We start from the raw sequence: 22,717 nt of genomic DNA, 5'->3' as shown, positions 1-22,717 counted from the left end.
ATATTACACTACATCATGAAGTTTACATTACTACTAGCTTCCTATTAACAATTTCAGACTCAGATTAAGTTTCAGATTAATTTATTATTTGTTAGGTTTATACTATTTTTAGATCTTATCCTTCAGCTTTATAGAGCACTACTAACTTCATAAGTCTATGTAGATCTTGGTCTTCCTCTGAGTTTTTACTGGCACCAACCACCTGTTTTGTTAACTTTCCTCTCCCATTCAGTTTAAGTGACTATACTGACTTAGCCTTGCTTACATATTTTTGAATTCATTAAAATTGAAATTCCTTTTTAACAAAATATCCAATGGTTGTCATATTAAAAATGTAGAAAGTGTTTTCACTTGGTTACAAAGTAAATTATATTTGCCAAGAAATTATATTCTTCTTTAATCCTTTACCTAAGTGTAAGCAAAGTTTGCATATGATGTATCTTCACAGTCAGGCTATTTGTATATAGATGCTATTAGTATCCCTTAGAAAGGTGAAAAGAGGAGGAAGAGTGCTGTTAATGATTGAAGAGAAACTGTGTTCACAAAGTGTGGAAATTGATAGCACGTGCAGATTTTGAATCTGTATGTTATGAAGTTGAAATTAACAAGCTAGTATATCAGTTAGAATGTTGTAATATGCCAGGGAATGTAGAGAAAACTGATTGTGACATGTTAAAGATACCAAGTTCAAGTTATAGTTCAAGTCTGAGGTAACTCGTGGTAAAGGTGGAGGAATAGCAGACAAGTAAGTCAAGTTTGCACCTGAACATAGTTCAAGTCTGAGGCAACTCCACCTTTACTCCACCTTTACTCCACCTTTACCACGAGTTGCCTCAGACTCAAACTATGTTCAGGTGCAAACTTGATTTACTTGTCTGTTTGCTTACTTGGGACAAAAGGATTAAAACCTAGCTTATATAATTGCTTGGTATCTTTAACATAGTATATACCCAAGGTAAAAAGCTTTCTACATGATTGTGACATGTTTAGGCAAATTGGTTGGGCATGTAAAAAGAAGTGATCCTTAATGGGAGACTTTAATTACAGGAATATAGAATAGAAAGAGGAGATAGTATACAGGAACAAGGAGAATGAGTTTGTTGAATTTCTGAGAGATAAATATCTTAAGCAGCATGCATGGGATTGAAGCAGCTAGAGGCTTTAGTGTTTTGGATTTGGTAATAACTTCACAAGATGTAGCAGTTAATGAGGTGTTAACACTGCTTCCAGTTGGTGAGAGTGATCATGAAGTATTTGTTTGGGAAGTAGGGATCTAGGGCGCTAGTGTCCTTGGTAAATGTGGCGGTCGAGTTAAGCTAGTCTAGAAAACGTGTTTGTAAAGTTAAATATGGTGTGGCTTTTTGTCACAAATTGTGCTAAAATTGTGCATCGGTTAGAAACAAGTGTCCTTCAGTGGTATTACTGTTTAGAACTGTGTTGTATATATTGTGTTTTCACTGCCGTTTGTTTCACTATATCAACGTGTAAAGATGGCGTCCAACAAGAAACGTATGTCAGCGGCGCGCAGGACTTCTACTATTACACGAAAGGCTGGCTCAGCATTAGATTTTTCGCAATGGATGCGTTGCGGAAACTGCTACATGTATGCACCGAAAAATGTGAAGGATCTGTGGTCGGTCTGGCAAAATGAAAAGAAAGAAAATGTCGACGTATGTGAGAAGTGTCGGGATAGGCTGGAGCGTTTAGGAATGGAAGCTGACATCGGGACCGTAGCGGAAGAACTTCGGCGGGAGTTTATGAAAATGAAAAATGACCTTCATCTTCTTCATGAGGAAGTGGAAGTGATCGGTAAGGAGATACTGGAAGTTAAAGCTGAGTTTAATGTGTTAAACAGAGAAATTAGGACTATAGAGATTACTTTAGCTGAAGTAACTAGAACAGGATTACATATGGGTGAGTCTTTGGTGAATGATTCAGTAATAAATAGTATGGGAGTGATTGGGAGTCAACATAATAAAACCACAAGTGGCCAAGAAGAAATGAGATGTAGTGAGAGTGGGGGGGGTAAGTAATAGAGAGTTGAGTAATGAAGCTGGGAGAGTCATGCTGAATAGTGTAGAGAATGAGTCCATGAGTGTGAACTTGAATGAAGTTAATAGTGGTAAAATATATGGTGATTCTATGATTAAGGGTATGGAGAGTGGTATGCATGAGGAGTGCTTGGCTGATGGTACAATAGAAAGAGTGGCTTTAGCAATAAAGAGAGGGCATGAAACAGACAAGATGATAGTTATGGTGGGTACGAATGACCTGAGAGGTAGTATAAATCGGGTAGGAAAAGATTTAAGAACATTATTAGATATTGTGAAGAAGAAAAGTGTCAATGGGAGAATAGTGTGTGTGCTGCCTCGTTTTGACAATTACGAGTTAAGTAGACGAGCAATGATAATGAATGATATGATTGCAAGAATGTGCAGAAAAAGAGGTCTGGAGTTTGTTGATGTTTGGAGTGTGTTTGAAGGAAAAAGGCAGTTGTATGCTAGAGATGGACTGCATCTTAACATGGAAGGACATAAGAGATTGAAGAAGTTATTGTTTTCTGAACAGGTTGAAGTTATTGGGCAGGGAAACTAATATTGAAAAGGTTGAGTGTAAGAGAGAGAAACTTTAGCACTGATTGTGTATTTATTGATCCTTATAGGCAGAATAAATTGTAGAAGAGAGGGGAAAAAAATCGGCATAGGACTACGGTAGTTAGTGACTTATATATCAGTTCTAAAGCCGGTACAAGATCTAGAGGGAATCTGCAATTTTTGTATACCAATGCTAGAAGCATTAGAAATAAGAGAGAAGAATTTTTGGCATTAGTCAGTGAAATCTCACCAAAAGTTGTAGGCATTAGTGAAACTTGGCTGTCAGCAGAAGATGTGGTCACTGGAATTGAATGTGATGGGTACAGTATTTTCAGGGAGGATAGAGAAGATAGAACAGGAGGAGGAGTACTGTTGATGATAGCTGATGTGTTGCAGCCAAAGAAAGTAGTATATCATGATGATAGACATGTGAATGAGAGTTCATTTGAGGCAGTCTAGTGCGAAATAGTGACCAACGCAACCAAATATACAGTTGGATGCTGCTATAGGCCAGGGAGTACAGGGGGAGATATTGAATTCATGCATCAGCAACTTAGTGCAATGAGTGAAGGCTTAGTGATTATTATGGGGGATTTTAATTATGGTGATATCAATTGGAAGGAGGAAATATCATGTAGCAAAAAGGAAATGGAGTTCATACATCTGCTACAAGATAATTACTTGAAACAGCACGTAACTGAAGGGACACGTGGTGTGAGAGTGTTGGACCTGGTTATTGGTTCAGAGGTTATATGCATAAGTAAGGTGACCTCGTTACCTCCAGTTGGTGAAAGCGATCATGTGGTATTGACTTGGGAGGTTGCAAAATCTGTGGATTTTTCTATTAAGAAGGGGTATGTACGAAACTACAGGTTAGGCAATTATAACAAGCTTCGGAGTGAGCTTGCAGCCATCCCATGGCAGAACATATTGCAAGGGAAAGATGTTAGCAGTGCTTGGGATAAAATCAGTGGGTATCTGAGGAAAGCAATATCAGATTGTGTCCCCATGGTCAGGAGGTCAAACAAGGCAGGCATTAGATGGATGAGCAGTAGTATCAAGCTTGAACTACAAAAAAAGAAAATGTTATGGAGAATTTACAAGGAGAAGGGCGATCAGGACACCCATGAGCAGTACAAGGCTCAAGCTAGGAAGGTTACCAGCATAGTAAGAAAAGCTAAATCAGATTATGAGAAGACCTTAGCCAAAGAGATCAAGGGTAATCCCAAAGAGTTCTTCCGCTATGTGGCAAGTAAGAGGAAGAATGACTTCGGAAGGATAACCTTAGTGGGTGCTGATGGTATTGAGGTGACAAAATCAGATGTAATAGTCGAGTTACTGAGTGATCACTTCTCAAAAGTCTATCACCCAAGTGAGGATATCTCTATACCTATAGCAATACCTAATGTGAGAATTGAAGCTAAAGAATCAGAGGTATTAAATATATTGCGAAACTTAAATGCAAACACTGCGGTAGGCTTAGATGGAATATCAGCTCGGGTGTTGCGTGAATGTGCAAATGAATTGTCAACCCCTCTTACCTGGATATTTAATTTAAGTTTGAACTCTGGTATGGTCCCTAGGGAGTGGAAGTTAGGCAAAGTGGTTCCTTTGCATAAGGGTGGCTCTAAAACTGCAGTATTGAATTACAGACCAATCACCATCTCAGGAGTAGTGGTAAGTATTGGAAAAGTTGGTTAAAGACAAAATTCAAGAATGGGTGGATCAGGATATGATACTCTATAGAGGCCAACATGGTTTTGTTAAAGGTAGATCCTGCCTTAGCAATCTATTAACTATCCATAATAGAATAACATCAGAGTTGGACAAAGGAACTGGCTACACAGTGGTACTTCTGGATTTTGCTAAGGCTTTTGACAGGATACCCCATAGAACACTGTTACGCAAATTGGAGCAGATGGGAATGGATATTAAATTGGTGATATGGATAGGAGAATGGCTCAGGGAGAGATACCATAAGGTGGTGTATGGAGGAGCCGAGTCCAGAATGAGGCAGGTGACCAGTGGTGTGCCTCAGGGCTCTGTGCTTGGGCCAATGTTGTTTAATTTGTATATAAATGATATAGGAAACGGCTTAAAGGGAGATATTCAGTTGTTTGCTGATGATGCAAAGTTGTGTAGTGCAATAAAAAATCAAGCTGATGTTGAAAGTTTGCAGGAGGATTTAAATAAGCTGGTAAAATGGGCAAAAGAAAATGGATGTCAGTTCAATGTGGAAAAGTGTAAAGTCTTGCATTTTGGGATTAAAAGATTACCAGCTGTGTACTACATAGATGGAAAGGTACTCCAAGAGATTGATGAGGCTAGGGACTTAGGGGTATTGGTAGATAAGGAGATGAAGTTCAGAGGACACATTGCTAAGGTGTCCAAGATTGCACATAGGATTACTTGGTTGTTGAGGAACACACTGACATCCAGAGATAAAGAGGTTATTATTCCCCTTTATAAAGCATTGATACGTCCACATTTGGATTACTGTGCTCAGGTCTGGTCACCTGGATTCCTTGGAGATGAGGAGGCTGTGGAGAGGGTTCAGAGAAGAGTGACCAAGTTGGTGAGTGATATAAAAAATGCTCCCTACATTGATAGATTGAGAGCTTGTGGATTGCAGAGATTGGCTGATAGGCGAAGAAGAGGGGATATGATAGAAACATTAAAATTACTAAAAGGTTTTTATAGGATTGATGCAGGGGAAATGTTTCAGCTGTGTGATAGTGATGGAAGAACAAGAGGTCATCTCTGGAAATTAAAGAAGAGTGTGGTTAACAAAGGTGTCAGAACAAGGTTTTTTGCCTGGAGGGTGGTGAATGAGTGGAATTCATTGCCTGACTTTGTTGTGAGCTCTTCATCTGTAAATGAATTCAAGAAGAGATATGACAGATATTGTTTTGCTAGTTTGGGTCTCCCGCGATGAGTCTACTGACTCCATGGAGATACCCGTAATAATAATAATAATAAAAGTAGTGAAACAAGAAGAGGTTACTTCCAAAAAGGGATATATGTGGAATTATTGGATATATGTGGTACAAGACAGTTGGTGGCGATCAGATCCATGAAGAGTATAAAGTGCAAGCTAGGAAGGTGACAAGCATTGTAAAGAAAGAAAAGTTGCTGTACAAGAGGAGATTGTCTGGGAACAAAATTGAGTGGTAGGAAATAAAACTGTAATGGGCAAAACACTTCAAGTCCTAACTTGATGCTGTCCAAAACTGTTGGACTGGCATTGATCATTAAATGACTCTCTCCTAAAATTTAGTCAAATTAAGACAGCCATACTTGTTGAGGTTTGGAAAGTGTAATGATTTATGTATAACACATTAGCTTTTTTCCATATTCTATTTTGTGTGAAGGGGAGTGGGGGGGTTCCAAAAGCATGGTGTGTTAGTCTTAACTTGTCATGATGATGATAGCAAATGCATTTCTTGTGTTCTCTAAGGTGGATGTTAACAGATCTTTCTGTCTGTCTATAGTATGCCAAGTTAACAGTTTGATCATGGTGTGAAGGTCATATTTATTTAGTACTTGAGCTATCTTTTTTAGCTATATCCTGAATATATGGAACAGCTAAAATAACTTTGGACATTTCTAAAAGAAGTGATCTCAATGACGTTCATACAGTCTATCATATTTATATGCATGCATGCCAATGATAAGACTTTCACTTATATATGCACCATTTCCTTTTGTGAATACAACAATTTCTCCATCAGCTACCAAGGTATATAGATGTTATTATCCAATTTTATTTGAAAGCTCCTACACTTATAGTTTTAAAATAATTGTTTCAATTTTTATTCCTATGAATAAGGCTATTCTAGCTTACCTTTGTTGAGGATTCCAATCCCATTGTTGCCACTGACTTTTTTAAGTATTCATATAACCCATACATTGGCAAGAAGTCTATGTCAGTGAGAAACACAAAAGGAGTAGTTACCTGTTGTAGGGCAACATTTCTAAGCAAATTGACTGGATAAAATGGCTGTGTGAATAAAATAAATATTAAAAAATAATAATTCTTGTTCATATAAAAATATATTTAGAAAAATATAACTGCTTTTGGAGTTTAATACTGTTCAAGAAATATAATTTTATTAATCATATCATAGTTGATATTTTATCATCTATTGATGAAGATCATCAAGGGGTGTTTTAAAAAATTACTAGAAGTAAGAAGCCATTACTGTCACCAAATAATTATTACATTATATTAGCTTGTATTATGTTAGTTTGATCATGCATGAACTCCAGGGAGTTCAAGGAACTTTGCTTCCACTAGGGATGATACCAAGTTCTCTCCCCTCTTCCAATCTACTTGTAATAAGTAATAAGAGGTTTATAAAAAATCTCCTTGTATCTATAATGCAAGATCCCCAACACTTACTGACTTGCCTGTTTTCTATCGTATCTCCTTTTCTCCACCTTTTACTCAAACTTTGAATACCACATTCCATCAGTCTCTTCTCATATATGCAGTTCCATAGATCAGATATCAACTTTTATCCACTGGCTATTCATTGCTGAATCTTTTCAGCTGTCCTCCCCCCCCTCCCCTCACCTTAAAACCTAGGTGATGGGGGAGAGCAGCATCGCACCAATTTGTAGGCATATGGAAGTAATTCTCTACTTTACAAGGCTGTGATAAGATTCCATCTGAACTGTTGTGCTGAAATACGTGTTCTCTTCAGGAGATATCCAGATATTGTAGACATCCAATGTAATGACTTAACTACTTCAGCACTGTGGCCCCTAAACTTCAACTTTCTGTCCATCCTCACTCCCAGATAGTCATCTTCATTTATTGCTTGCATCTAATTCTCATTAATATAGTTTGCAATGTCCTCAGTCCAAAACTTATGCTTAAAATAATGAAATGACATTCATTATTTGCATAAAAAACTTTGTTCAAATGAATCTTCAGGGATTCTGTATCGCTTCTCACTCTCTGCTACTTTGCATCATCAAATAACCAGATATTATCATCTGGATATCCCAATGATATTTCGCATACAATACGAATGGCTGACTTTTCACTATTCGTCCTGATTTCCTCGTGAAAACAGCATGGGTTTAGTTTAACCAAACGACACCCCCAGATGGTAAGATATTTCAATTTCACCATGCCGGTACCATCATTTTGATTTTGAGATATAGTATGTCATCTTAAAATTCAATTCTCAGAAATAAACCAAACATTGAGGTACTCGATGAGATGTTGCATCAAACTTCTCAGTACCAGCGATTCTGCACTTGGACATTGTTGTTTATTATTATTATTATTGGACACCTCTAGGGAGTCCTAAGACACATCGAGGGAGGACACCTACTCTACAACTCTCCGTCTCCACCACTCAAACTCATCAACAAACCACCTCATCTATACCAACGCCATCTACTGTCAACCATCACCACTATTATTTTCACAGACAATCACAAACATCCATGCCCAAGACGGGATTCGAACCCACAACCTTTTGGCTGGAGAGCGGATATGCTAACCACCTGGGACTTATGTCCTTTTCTTCCCCAGACTGTCTTTTGTGAGGAAAATTAGCAAATTTTCTCGATTCTAAAATTTGAGAAACTTTTATGCTGTGAAAGAATGTTTCTTCTTATTTAAAAAATGACTTATTTTAATTTCATTGAAATATTTCTTGTTGATATTTGTACAAAAGAATTACAAATATCAACAAGAAATATTTCAATGAAATTAAAATAAGTCATTTTTTAAATAAGAAGAAACATTCTTTCACAGCATAAAAGTTTCTCAAGTTTTAGAATCAAGAAAATTTGCTAATTTTCTTCACAAAAGACAGTCTGAGGAAGAAAAGGACATAAGGGCCGAGTGGTTAGTGTAGCCACTCTCCAGCCAAATTGTCTGTGAAAATAATAGTGGTGATGGTGGACAGTAGATGGGGCAGTTTGTGGATGAGGTTGAGCGGTAGAGACAGAGAGTTGTAGAGTAGGTGCCCTCCCTCGATGAGTGTTAGGACTTCCTAGAGGTGTCCAATAATAATAACAATAATAAACAATGTCCAAAGTGCAGAATCCCTGTTATCCTACATCTCTTAGACCCAGCATCTCCATGCAGCCTATAAATTTCTGATACCATGTCAGTCAACTTCTCCTGTCAATGTCATGAGTGAGTCTTCTGCATACCCAAATAATCAGCAATGATGAATACCAATCACATTCTGTTTCTGTAAGGATATCTTTACTGGAATATAGTAAAATGGCAAAACCCAGATATCCTTCCTGGAAAACAAGGTGTGGTTAAGAACTTCAGTACTAAGAACTTATGACCTCTATTCCTGATGCTTCCGAGAAAAATTAACATGTATAATAACTAACCACTTGACTGATAGATATTTAACTCTTATAAATTGACTCATTCTAAGCTGCTGAAGTTGATTTACAGCCGAATCCATACCCAATTGCCACAGTCACTCTTCCTCCTGCAACAAAACTGGTGTAAGAATATCGTTTTCTCGTTTTCTTTCTGTCACTTGCATTTTCATTAAAATCACAATTTTTATTTCCATCTTAATGCATACATCCAAGCTCTCATGCAACCCACACATCTAATTTCCCTAACTATTTATTATCATTATTACAAGAGACCTCCAAGGAGTCATCAAGAAAGGTCATGTATTACTCACACCACATCATACCTTTTCTTGAATTCATTCATTCATACTACGGGCACTCACAACCTCCAAAGGCAATCATTTACTACTCTGTGAGAGTGGAATCTACCTTTCATTACTTACATTCATTCTGAACTTCCATTGATGCCATTTCATCCTCTCCCCACCCTTCATAAAATAAAAAAAAATAATCATCCTGGTATCCTGTATAATCCTTTCAGAAGTTTATAAATCTCAATCATATCACACCTTTTTTTCCCTCCTGCTTACTAGTGACTGCAGTCCAAATTCTCAATCAGTCCTCATAATCTGTATTCCACAATAATAATATCATCTTCAACAATCACCTTTGTGCTCTCTCCCTTCACTGTATCAGTATCACCATGGAAACCAAGAGGCCAGATCTGCACACAATAGTCCAAGTGATGTTGTATCAAGACTTTGTAAAGAGGCAAAATGATTTCCTTATCTTTACATGTCAAGGTTTGCTTGAGCATTTCAATTATCTTCTGAGTTATATTTACAGTCTTTACTATATGACCATTGAACTTCAACTTCCTATTTACTAAGATTCCAAAATTTCTAGCCTGATCAGTTTCTTCTAGCATAATCCCACCAGTATACAATATGCCATTGGATATTTCATTACAACAAGTGCATAACTTCACATTTACTAATATTAAACTAATAGCCATTTTCGTTTGCATGTCATTCACAAATTACCCTGCTTTACATAGTCTGCACATAGAATCATTTGTAATAATTTTTGTCCCTAGTTAATTCAATCTGGCCAAAAGTTATAAGCATTATCTGTGAAAGTCAACACGGATTTGTGAAGGGGCACTCTTGTTTTAGCAATATGCTAGTCTTTTATGATAACGTTACAAGAGCATTAGATGAGGGAAAGGCATATGCTTCCATTTTCTTAGATTTAGTGAAGGCATTTGACAGGGTGCCACATGATAAGCTGATATTCAAGTTACAGCACATGGGTCTGGATGTCAGATTGGTCAACTGGATTCAGGATTGGCTGTCTGATAGGTATCAGAGAGTTGTGTATGGTGGGGCAATTTCAAGGAAGCAGAGGGTTAAGTGGGGTCCCAGACGGCTCAGTACTAGGACCTATATTGTTTAACCTTTATATCAATGACATTGTCAGTGGAATGCAATGGAATATTCAGTTGTGTGCGGATGATGCGAAGCTGGGAAGGATTATTAGTAATAGTGCAGATGTGGCAGCCCTGCAAGAGGATTTGAATAAGCTAAATAAATGGGCAAATGAATGGGGGAGTGTCGATTTAATGCCACAAAATGTAAGGTCTTGAGGTTTGGAAAACATCGATGGGACACTGCATACTCTATGGGAGGAGTTATATTGGAGGAAGTAGGGGAGACAAGAGATCTGGGGTTGATGATTGATAGAAACCTGAAATTTAGGGGACATATTGCAAAGGTGGTGAAGGTAACACTGAGGATTGCTGCAATAATGAGAAGGACGCTGACCTGCTGAGATAAAACAGTTATCATTCCGTTGTATAAGACCTGATCAGACCACACTTAGACTATTGTTCTCAGATTTGGTCCCCAGGATTTAAAGGGGATAAATTAACTGTGGAAAGGGTACAAAGGTGGATAACAAAGATGGTTTCAGGATTGTACAATTATAGTTATGAGGATCGGCTGAGGGAATGTGGACTGCAGAGTTTGGTGGATAGAAGAAGGAGATGTGATATGATTGAGACTTTTAAACTGTTGAGAGGTGGTTACAGGGTTGACACTGGGGAGTTCTTTCGCTTGGTTGAACAGTGGGAAGGAGTGATGACAAGAGGCCATCCCTGGAAGTTACGAAAGGAAACTGTGAGCAAGAGGGTGAGGAGTGGTTTCTTTGCATGGAGGGTGGAGGGTTCAACATTCCATGGTTGAACCATGGAATGCATTGCCTGATGGAGTGGTGAGAGCAAGAACGGTCAATGAGTTCATGTAGTGGCATGTTAGGGGGGGGGGGACCTCCTCTCGTTGAGTCTTGATAGACTTTGTGTTTTTTCGGAAGGACCGCCCATGATGAGCCTTTTGACTTCATGGAGGCCAATAATAATAATAATAATAATAATAACAATAATAATAATAATAATAATAATTAATGAGATACTGTTGACAGAAGATGAGCAATGGGTATAGTATATTTATTTTCAGAGAGAAACAAAGGGAACAGGAAGGGGAGGAATTTGCTAATGACAGTAGAACTGAAGAAAAAGAGTAAGATTTCAAGAGGAAGACAGCAATGTAGAAGGGGAAACTGCATTTGAGGTTATCTGATGTGAGATAGAGACAAATGATAGTGTAAGAGAAACTTGGAAAATAACCTATGTGGCAACATTGCTTCTGACTGGAGAGAAAGTGTGATCATGCATTCTTGCTTGACCTGAGAGATTTCTAGTTGTTAAATTTTCTGTTAAGAAGGGATATAAGAAGAAATATATGTGGAATTACAAAGCAGGTCATTGTGAATAACTAAGAAGCCAGCTTGGAACAATGCTGTGCCATAAGAATTTAGAGAGGAAAGATGTTAGCATAGAGATAGTGGATGTTTGCTTTCTTTAAAGGGTGTTAGAAGAAGGCAATTTTAGAGTGTAATATCTAGAGAGGATAAATCAGGTAGTAGTTAAATAAATGAATGAGTAGCATCATTAAGTGAAAGTTGAAGAAAAAGAAAAGTTTTCGAGGTATAGAGAAATGTGATCAACAAACAACTAAGCAGGCAGAGGCAAGAAGGATAACCACTTGTAAGGAAGACAAAAGCAAATCATTAGAGGAAGCTAGCTAAGCAGGCCAAACAAAATCAACAAAAGTTCTTTTGTTATGTGGCAAGTAAAAGGAAGGATGATTATGAAAGGATACCTTTAAGGAATGTTGATGAGAGGAAGGTAACAGAAACAGCCAAAATAATTACTGAGTGATCATTTTGCAAGGACACACCATGGGGGTGGAGATGTGGTGGTGCCAAATGTGACATTAACTCATGTGAGACTAAAAGTAAATGAATTGGAAGTACTTAGAATATTACAGAACCTTAATACAAATACAGACATGGAACTGGATGAGATAGCAGTTATGGGGATAATGACAGTGCACTGGTTTTTCTATATATAAATGCCAGGATTATTGGGAATAAAGAGCATTTGAGTTAGTGGCATTGATTGACACTCTGTCCAAAGATTATTAGAATCAGTAAAACTTAATTGAAAGAGAAGGATTTCCTGATAGGGATAGAAACTGAAGGGTATAACATATTTAGGCAGGAGTCTGACATCCCTCATGGGGAAGGTACATGTGGTTAGCATATCCACTCTCCAGTTAAAAAGCTGTGGGTTCGAATCCTGCTGTGGGCATGGATGTTTGTGATTGTCTGTGAAAATGCTAGTGGTGGTGGTGGGGAAGGTACATGTGGTTAGCATATCCACTCTCCAGTTAAAAAGCTGTGGGTTCGAATCCTGCTGTGGGCATGGATGTTTGTGATTGTCTGTGAAAATGCTAGTGGTGGTGGTGATCAGCAATAGATGGCGTTGATATAGATGCGGTTTGTTGTAGATGGAGTTGGTGATAGAGAGTTGTAGAGCAATCGTCCTCCCTCGATGAGTCCATGGACTCCCTGGAGGTATCATGTAATAATATAATACTAATATGGTAAGTGAGGGGTTGTGTCCTCTTAGGATAGAGAATTCAAGAGGGAAATGGTACTGATGGTTTTGAGAACATATGGTGTAGGGTAAAGTTGGGGACAGGATATTTAGTGGGCTCTTGCTATAATACCAGAGAACATAGAGAATAATGAGCAGGAAATGTTTAGAGAAATTGCACAATGGGTGATCATGTTGGGAGATTTTAATTATATCAATCAAAATTGGGAAGAAGAAGCAGCAGCATACAAGTGCAGTATACTAAGGGAAGTTAACTTCTGGAGTTACTGAGGGGAATATGTCTTTTGCAACAAGTGATGAAAAAAAACACAAGGATAAAGAAGTTGGAAGTTTTTTCTTTCCTTGGTTTGACTATAATAAATTTAGTTTAATCCTTCAGAGAAATCATATTTACCTATACAAGTTGCCAAAAGGTGTACCACCTTATTATTAAATTACTCTGGATTTAGAGAAAGATGTTGGAAGTTTTTTTCACTTGGTTAGACTGTAAGGAGTGGTTTCTTTGTGTGGAGGGTGGTTGAGCTGTGGAATGCATTGCCTGATGAAGTGGTGGGAGCGAGAACGGTCAGTGAGTTTAAAGAGTGGTATGATAGACTTTGTGTTTCTCAGGGGGGGACCTCCCCTCGATGAGTCTTGACAGACTTTATGTCTTAGGAAGGACCTCCCTCGATGAGTCTTTTGACTCCTTGGAGGCTGAATAATAATAATAATAATAATAATATAAATTTAGTTTAATCCTTTATCCAAGTGTAAGCAAACAAAGTTAGGCCTAAAATATTTTTGGGATTGAAGCAACTTGTTCAGTCCTGAAGATACTTCAGATGCAAACTTTGTTTGCTTACACTTGGATAAAGGATTAAACTAAATTTATATAGTCTAACCAAGTGAAAAAAAAAACTTCCAACATCTTTCTCTAAATTCAGACTCATTTAATAATAAGGTGACGCACCTTTTGGCAACTCATATAGGTAAATATGACTTCTCCATTGCGTCTGCCTTAGTATCACCACTTCTGGGTCTGGATCCCACTGATGAGACCTCAATAAAGGTCGAAACTAGTCTGGGTAGTGTCCCTTTCCTTAATGCATAGTATTACATGTCTGCAAGGAGATGTGCTTTGCATTATGGGAGATACTGAGACAAGGAGGGATGAGAGCTTGGTCCACCTTTACTACGAGTTGCCTCAGTCCTGAAAATACTTCAGGCACAAACTTTGTTTGCTTACACTTGGATAAAAGATTAAACTAAATTTATTACAAGGATAAAGAACTTTGGATTTCATTGTGACTGAGATATACTTGTTCCAAGTTGGAGAGAGTGACTATCTAGTTCTGATTGGGAGGAAGAATATGCATTCAGAAGTATCAAGGAGGAAGGAATTTATCTGGAATTATAAGATAGTTGATTATAATAAACTTAAAAACCATCATGCAGAAGTACAAAGGATGGAAGAATTTGAAGGAAGACAGGTCAGCAATGCATGGGGAGCTAGTTAAAAAATATTTGTTAGCAGCAATGGCAAATTATATGATTTGAGTGAAAAAGATAAAGTTGTTTGGAATTTGAAAGGAGATAAGTATGGTATGAGAGTTGTTGAGAAAAGAAGATCAAAAGAGTCAAGATTGTAACTCTGTTGCCATGATAAAGGTAAACTCAGAAGGAGAGTTGTGATTTCAAATGATGCAGTAAGCAGACTGTGTAGGAGAAATGGTGTGCAATGTTGATGTATGGAGATGATCTTGATGGGCAGCAAGATTTGTACTTGCATGTTAGATTGCACTTGAATGGTTTTGGGGTCAGGTGAAATTACTGGAGAAATTACTGTTAAGTGAAATAATGACTGTGAATAGAATACTCAGGGAAACTAGATATACTTTTATTAAATTAAATGGTAAAAGATGTGAGTTTAATAACAGACTGAGAGACATGATGATAACTTATTAGAGATGAGTCTAAGAAACGTAAGACTAGTTTTGTCAAAGAAAAGTATGAATGCTGGAAATAGAAAGGGAGACATTTAGTTTGAGATTCAACTCATTAACCTGGTGGTCATCTATCACATGTATATACTAAATGCCAGTAGTATTAGGAATAAAAGTAAGCGGTTCTTAGCATTAGTAGATGTAATGAAAACAAAAATTATAGTCATGAGTGAGACCTGGTTGACAGAGGAGGATATTGCTATAGGAAGAGTATGTGACAGTTTGAGTTTATTAGTATTAGCATTACTTTCAAGCCTCAATGAAATCTGAAGACTCATCAGTGAAGGTTAAACACTCACACACCACGATAACTGTCATATCTTGTCTTGAATTGATTCAATGTTGGAACACCCACCACTTATCCTGGCAATGCATTCACCTTTTTTTTCACCACCTGCCAAGCAAAAAATCTCCTTTTCATTTCCATACTCACATGATCTTTATATAGTTTCTGGGGATTACCTCTTGTTCTCATGTAACCCATTATCCAATGCATAATTCCCCTGTATCTATTTGATAGACTTCTCTCACTGATTTATAGATCTCAATCATATCACTGCTCTTCCTATCCACCAAGCTCTGTATACCACATTCCACCAGTCAGTCCTCATATTCAATATTCCAGACTCCTGAGACAGTCTTAGTTATTCATTTCTGTGCTCTCTGCAATGTTTCTTTATCAACCAGAATTGCCAGGTTACTGAAATCAGTGCCAGATTATTATTATTATTATTATTATTATTCCTGATACCTCCAAGGAGTCCGAAGACTCATCGCGGGAGGACATCTTCAACTGTCTCTACACCTTACCTCTACTACGAATCAACGCCATCTACCGCCCACCTCCAACACCACCACAACTAGTAATTTTTGTCTGTAAATTGCGTGTGTTCTGAAGGGCCGATTTGTATGTATGCGGGATGAAAAACCCGAGTTTCTGGGAGAAAAAACCCTGCTACCTCCGTATGAGATTGGCTAACTCACCATTGATTGAAATCGACCAGATAAAGATTCCTCCCGTCGCGACGAGAATCGAACTTAGGCCTATTCCAATCGAAGGGCGCAATGTACCGTCGTTCTTCCAATTGCGCTACGGAGGCGCTGTGCACTGAAATCCAAGTGAGGGCTAATTGGTGCCTTATACAGGTGAAATTAAGGATTACCTCCTTAATCCACACATGTTGGCATTATGGTTACAGTTTTCTGGGCAGTCCTTACAACTTTCATATGGTACCCCCCCCCCCTTGAACTTGACTTTAATTTAAAAACACACTAAGACTTTAAAAATTAGAATAATCAAAGAAAATGTGTTGAATAATTTGCAAATCTAATTTATTGCATAGAAAAATTACCAAATATAAATTAGCATCATCTAAATCTATATACTTTGTTGATTATACAACCATGTAAACACAAAAAATGCAATATAAATTATAAGAAAACTGTTATTTAAAAACATTCACAAAATTAGAATGATTTTTATCATAGTTCAAAATATTAGAACATTCCAAATTTTTCCATTTGGTTTTGAGGAGAGCATAGAAATAGTATACATTTCTGTAGCTGCAGAACTGACTTGTGTGTGAGGAATCATTTGCATGTGGATTTCAGTTAATCATTTGCTAAACATATGTCAAATGAGTGACATATTGGAAGCTAAGAAGTTTCATATAGTGTATCTACAGAAAGAAGGTCAAGCTCAACAATTTATAGCTAAGGAATTGAAATGTTCTCAAGCAAGCATGAGTAGAGTTTTGAGACATTATTCTAATAACTAGAGTTTTCAAAATTGCTGCAGTAGTAGTCGAAAGGTAATAACTACATTAAGAGATGAGAGGAGGTAGAAGAATATCATGAAGAAAAACCACTTTCGAAGTAAGATATTTTCACAGGAGATAGAAAGAACTAGGTGTGAATCTATAATGTTGAGAACTGTCTAAATCTACAATGTTGAGACAACTTCATTAATTGGATTTTAAATCACGTGTGCCTAAGACAAAACTGCTTATGACTTCCAAGCAAAAGACAGCTAGAGTGTGATGGTATAAGCAAAGGCTGTTGTGCAGTAGTGGTCTGGAGGTCAAGAGGATGGAAAAAGGTACTTTTTAGTGCTGAAAGTATGTTTTGTGTGTTCCATGGTCATCAAGGGATATGTGTTTGGCATCTTAAGCAAGAAGCAATTGATAATGAATGCATGAAATGTTTGGTGAAATTTGCAACCTCTGTCATGGTATGGGTTTGTATGACCACAGATGGTCCAGATATTCTGTGTATTGTGTACGAAAGAGTCAATTCCAAAGTGCACCAAGAAATTCTTGAACACTTTATGTTACTGGCATTGGAAGATTTATGTGAAGGTAATTTCTTTTTTGAGGAAGATTTGGCTTCTTGTCACACTTCCAAGACCAGTACTAGATGGCTCAAAGAAAGGCAAATCAATGTAATTCCTTGGCCAACAAACTCGCCAGATTTAAATCCGATTGAGAATTTGTGGGGAATTATGAAGAAACATCTTCAAGAAGTTGCTCCAAGAATCAAAAATGAACTTGTTTCTAATATGCAGAGCACACGTGCTTGTTTTAATAAAAAAGACTGTGAACCTATGGTAAATAATAATAATAATTATTATTATTCTATTCTTTTATTATTCTATTCTTGAGAGACACTTGTGACATTAAATTAAGAATTATAAACATGTTAACACAAGAATATTTTAATATTTGCCAAATATTTCAGTCTGAAACTAACAGACTATCCTCAGTGGCTTGATAGGAACAGTTTTTACAAGGTGGAATACAAACAATGTGATGTTACATTCTAAGCATTAAAGAGAGGTAAATTTCACCAGAGATATGAATAAATTATAGGTATTAATTCACAATTTCATATAACAATCTTAATTTATAAATTCAATTAAAGATAACATTAGACTAATGTAAGAATTAAAGATTTCAATTAAAAAAAAAAATTAGTGTCTAATTCAGATTAAAATTTCTCATATTTTTGACAAGGATATACAGTCCTTTCCATTCAAGTTAGGGCGTTGAAGTAAGGCCTCAGCACTCTCTTTAAATAGCTATTCGAATTTATAGCGACATCTGTGTTGAAGGCGAGTCTTGGACCAGAGAATGTTGTGGCTTGTCTCTATTCCTTGCTGTATCAATCCAGACATCGGATTTGTTGTGAAGAATGTATGATTGATGTTCTTGTATGCTTTTTTCTATAGAGCGTCCTGTTTGTCCAAAACATGACAGATTGAGTTACAAGGAACTTGATATACAACAGCAGAGACATAGTTGAGCGTTTATCTTTAGAAGAGGAGGAAATAGGTGGATATTTTGTTAATAGGGATATAAATGGCTTTTAAATCATATTTCTTCAGAATTCTTGAAATTGGTTCTGAAATCCAATTTCAACAAAGAATTGATTCTTTGTTGTTCTGGATTGGATTGTAGGAATCGAACAGATGTGTAGTTTTCTTGGAGAAGTCTTTTAATTTCATGTGATGTTTGATAGTTGAAAGTTCTTTCTGTAATTCGTGGGGAGTTGAGCAATTAGTTCTAGCTCATCGAATTAAACATTTTATGATTCCTGTTTTTTGATAAGGATGATGGGCAGATTGTTTGAGAATTGTAACTTCCAGTAAAAGTGGATTTTTCTCTAAACTGTTGTTTATAAAAAACAATTCACAAGACAGATATTCCTCTCCATCCTATAGTTGACTGTATTGATTCACCTACTTATCGTATAGCCAAATATTTAGCAAAATTATTGAAATCACATATAGGCAAATCACACTGTTTTTTGAAAAATTCTTTGGATTTCTTAAATAAATTAAAAAATATCTCATTACAACCTACTGATCTTATGGTGTGCTTCGATGTAGAATCTCTATATACTAATGTACCTCTCAAAGAGACTTTACAATTACTTGCTGACATCTTCCCACAAAATATTGTAATATTATTTGATTTCATGATGCACTCTGCATATTTCTTGTATCAAAACAAATTCTACAACCAGGTGGAAGAAACGGCCATGGGAAGTCCACTTTCACTTGCTTTAGCCAACTTTTATTTGGAACATCTAGAAGACACCCTGTTTTCATCTATATTCCTTCAACCATCCTTTTGGGTTAGATATATAGACGGCATCTTTTCAGTGTGGCCTCATAACAGAGATTCCTTACCTTTCTTTTTAACCAAAATCAATTCCTTACATCCTCGTATTAAGTTTACCATGGAGATTGAAAAAGAAAACAAGTTATCCTTTTTAGATATCCTCCTCATCCGCTTACCTTCAGGTATTCTGACAACAACAACAGTTTACAGAAAACCCACTTTTACTAGACGTTACATTCTCAAACAATCTGCTCATCATCCTTATCAAAAACCAGGAATCATAAATTATGAATTAATACCTATAATTTATTCATTGCTCTGATGAAATTTACCTCTCTTTAATGCTTAGCAATGTAACATCACGTGGCTCGTTCTACTTTTGAATAGATCTAGCTAAGGCACCATGGGAGTGCCACTTCTTATACAGTCAAGATGACTGCCTCTTTATGGCCCTGTTGGTCCACCATTCCTTATTTAATATATTTGGACCACCGCACCATATCTGGTATCTCCCCTATCTGTCACCTAGGGGATGCCTTCTCTAGAGGTTATTGGGTACCCCGAAAAGGAGGGGATGTCCTCTAAAGAGATTCAGTGATGACTTCTAAGACCAGAACAGGCCAATCTAGGCCTAAATCCTTGAAAAGCATGATGATGATGATGCGCATTGTTTAAAGTTAAAAGAAAAAAAACTCTTTTGGGTTTACTTTGGCCTGTCTGGCTAATTCTCTCTGATTTGGCCTTCCTTACCATATTAGTCACCTTTCTTGCTTGCATTTTGTACTGCTCATGAATATGATGATCACTTTTTTGATTCATGGACAATTCATTGAGGCATGGGCAATTCGATGCAGGAAAAATCATTGCAAAGAAATTCATTATGGGAAAATTCATCACGAAAAAAATTCGATGAAAATGTCATTTGCTAAAAAAATTGAAACGATATTGCATTGATACTGATATATGAAAAGTAACTGTAGTGCAAGGTAAATTTCACAAAATAGTTTTTTATGTACTTATGTATTATTTAATTAGATTTTAATTAGATTTTCATAATATTTTTATTCTTATATGGTGAAAGTAATATTTTATTGATCAGTGTTTCCTAATTTCTGCTTTGTCTTAAAAAGTTATAAATATTCTTAATATCTGGAATATTAATATTTACAAAACTGGAATAGGGCGGTTTAGGAAAATAGGGCACCATATTTAAGAATATTTATTCTTAAATATATATGTGTATATATACACACAAATTTTATCTGAACTAATTTTATCTGAACTAATTCATATGATGAGGTGTTTCAGTTATTGAATAAACACTTATTTTAAAAATGACTTCACTTTTCCTGCATAGGAAAGATATGTTATAAAGCTATTATCATTTACAGAGCTAGTTTAAGATCAGGTGCACTTTTGAGTAATTATATTAAAGAAATGATAATAAAATTACGTAATGCTTTCATAATGATGAAATCAGCAGAAGCTAAATTTCCATCTGCAGCTGCAATACTTTTTCCTCAAATACTAGTATTTTATGACACTAAGAAATTTAAAATTTTATATTTAGTCTTCTTTATTGAAAAAAAAAATATATAGATGCATGCTCCCAAAGTGAAATATGTAATTAATTACTTCTCTTGTGAACCATTCAAAAATAAATGGTAATCAGAAATATCATGCCGTTAACAACCAACTAGACAGTATACTCTCTCCCACCGATGAGCTGTGGATTAGAAATTCGCAATGGGCATGGATGTTTGTAATTGGTTTTTTGGTGAGAGATGAATTTCGTCATCTGATGTGAGACTACAGCACTACTTATTGGAAACTTGAAGTAGCTTGAGTGACTTTCATGTTTGGTCTATAGAGCAGGATTTCTGGACCAGATTAATATGAATAAAAATTACAATGAAAAGTAAATAAAATAACCAAAATGCTAAAAAAAAAAAAAAAGCATTGCCTAGCTAGTCCAACTATAGTACATATTGATAGTAGCCATTAAAATATATACCCTCCCCCACCAAAAAAAAATAGTGGAATAACCATGCAACATAGATGCACTTTGTTTTTCTTCCCAAAAGGCGATTCATCGCATTAAAAGTACAAACAGCTGTTTCAGATTATTTATAAGTTTTTGATAATAAAAAAGTGATTATTATGAATCAGATTTTAGAAGGTTTGGGATAATTAGCAGAATTAATTTACAAAATTACTGCATCCTCCTATAAAAGAAATATCAGCATTTTTGTTTAGAATTATTCAAAAAAATAGAACTGGAAATTTCTGACTTAAACTAGTTGTTGCTTGGGCTCTTTAGTGTAACTTCTGAGAATTGTTATATTTTCACAATCGTGATGAATAATCTCACGTAGTGTTCTGCATGGTGACTGTTAGGATATTTTCTAGTATATATATCTAAAGATATACTATCTAGCACCTATGATCTTAAACTAACTCTGCAAACAATAGCAGCATACAAGATGTCTTTACTATGCAGGAAAAGTGCAGTGATTTTGAAAATACATGTGTATTCAATAACTGAAACATTTCATATTCTGAATTAGTTCAGACAAAAAATATATCATGCCTGGATGGGTGTCTAAATGCGCAGAACAGAAAAATAGAGAACAGTTAGAAGAATAAATATTCTTAAATATTGTTCCCTTTCTCCTAACTATTCTTAAATATTTTATTCTCCCTAATAACTATTCTAACTATAAATAGAATAGTTAATATGTAAATAGTTAACTATAAATATTAGTTGGAAATAACTATTCCTGAATATTCTTAAATGTGGTGTGCTTTCTCCCTAACAACCTCCTTATCCCAGTTTTGTAAAAATTAATATTCCATCTACAGAGTTTGTAGTATCTAAGTAAGAAAGAATATTAATAACTTTATATGGAATAAAAAATTTCGGAATGCTAAACATAATCGAAATAATAAATAATATATAAAATATCTATTTTTTTTCATATATGGGAATGACATGACAACAGGATTTCAAATTTTCTTGTGATGAATTTTCCACACACAATGTTTTTTTTGTTTTTTTTCAGCTCTTGCTTCATATCCCTACTCATCCACTTAATTCCAAATTGGTTTATCCTAATGGCTTTGGGAATGGAATCTGATGCTGTTACTCTCAAGCAATCTTTGATCACTTGCCATGCACTGTACTGACATTCTTTCCTTATAACTTCTCAAGCCATGGCACTGTTCCAAGATGACTCTTGAGTCTCATAATCACCAGCCTTATAATTGAACATAAACCCCTTCTTGACAGAGAACTCCACATGTTTGGCAACTTCCCAGAACAAGACTGCATAGTCACTCTCCCCAATTGTAGTCAGAGTGTCTACCTTGGTTATGGATGCATCGTCTGATGCTATTATCAAATACAACACCCCTCAAACCCTTGTCCCCTTAACAACTGTATAAATCACACTTCTATCTTGCCATTCTCCCTTTCCTCCCTTCGACTGATGTCATGTCCCCATAGTTAAAGTCTCCCATAATAGTTGTTTGGCCTATACTCATTGTGCTAATCTGCCAATACATAGACCCCCTGGTCTATAGCAGCACCCAACAATGTATTTTGTCCTATTTTCTTCTATTTCACACCAGACAGCCTCAAATGAACCATCTTCCTCA

The 22,717-nt window shown here is 36.2% G+C and overlaps 1 protein-coding gene across 10 annotated transcripts in view; it reads right to left on the bottom strand.

Moving 5' to 3' along the window:
• The window catches only part of LOC150092750 (xylosyl- and glucuronyltransferase LARGE1-like), a 676,688-nt gene that overhangs the window by 64,533 nt on the left and 589,438 nt on the right, over positions 1–22,717 (bottom strand). For all 10 annotated transcript variants that reach the window (XM_090414755.1, XM_090414753.1, XM_090414752.1 and 7 more), the window contains one exon: positions 6,439–6,594. In XM_090414755.1, coding sequence (XP_090270881.1) covers positions 6,439–6,594 — 156 coding nt within the window. The remainder of the gene's footprint in view (positions 1–6,438; positions 6,595–22,717) is intronic.

This window comes from Typopeltis vanoorti, chromosome 25 (genome assembly GCF_054136105.1).
Source record: "Typopeltis vanoorti isolate ZY-2024b chromosome 25, IOZ_Tvanoo_1.0, whole genome shotgun sequence".
In the NCBI taxonomy this organism is placed as follows: domain Eukaryota; kingdom Metazoa; phylum Arthropoda; class Arachnida; order Uropygi; family Thelyphonidae; genus Typopeltis; species Typopeltis vanoorti.
Note: the sequence above shows the minus strand (reverse complement) of the source record. Positions and strands in the feature narration are given on the sequence as shown.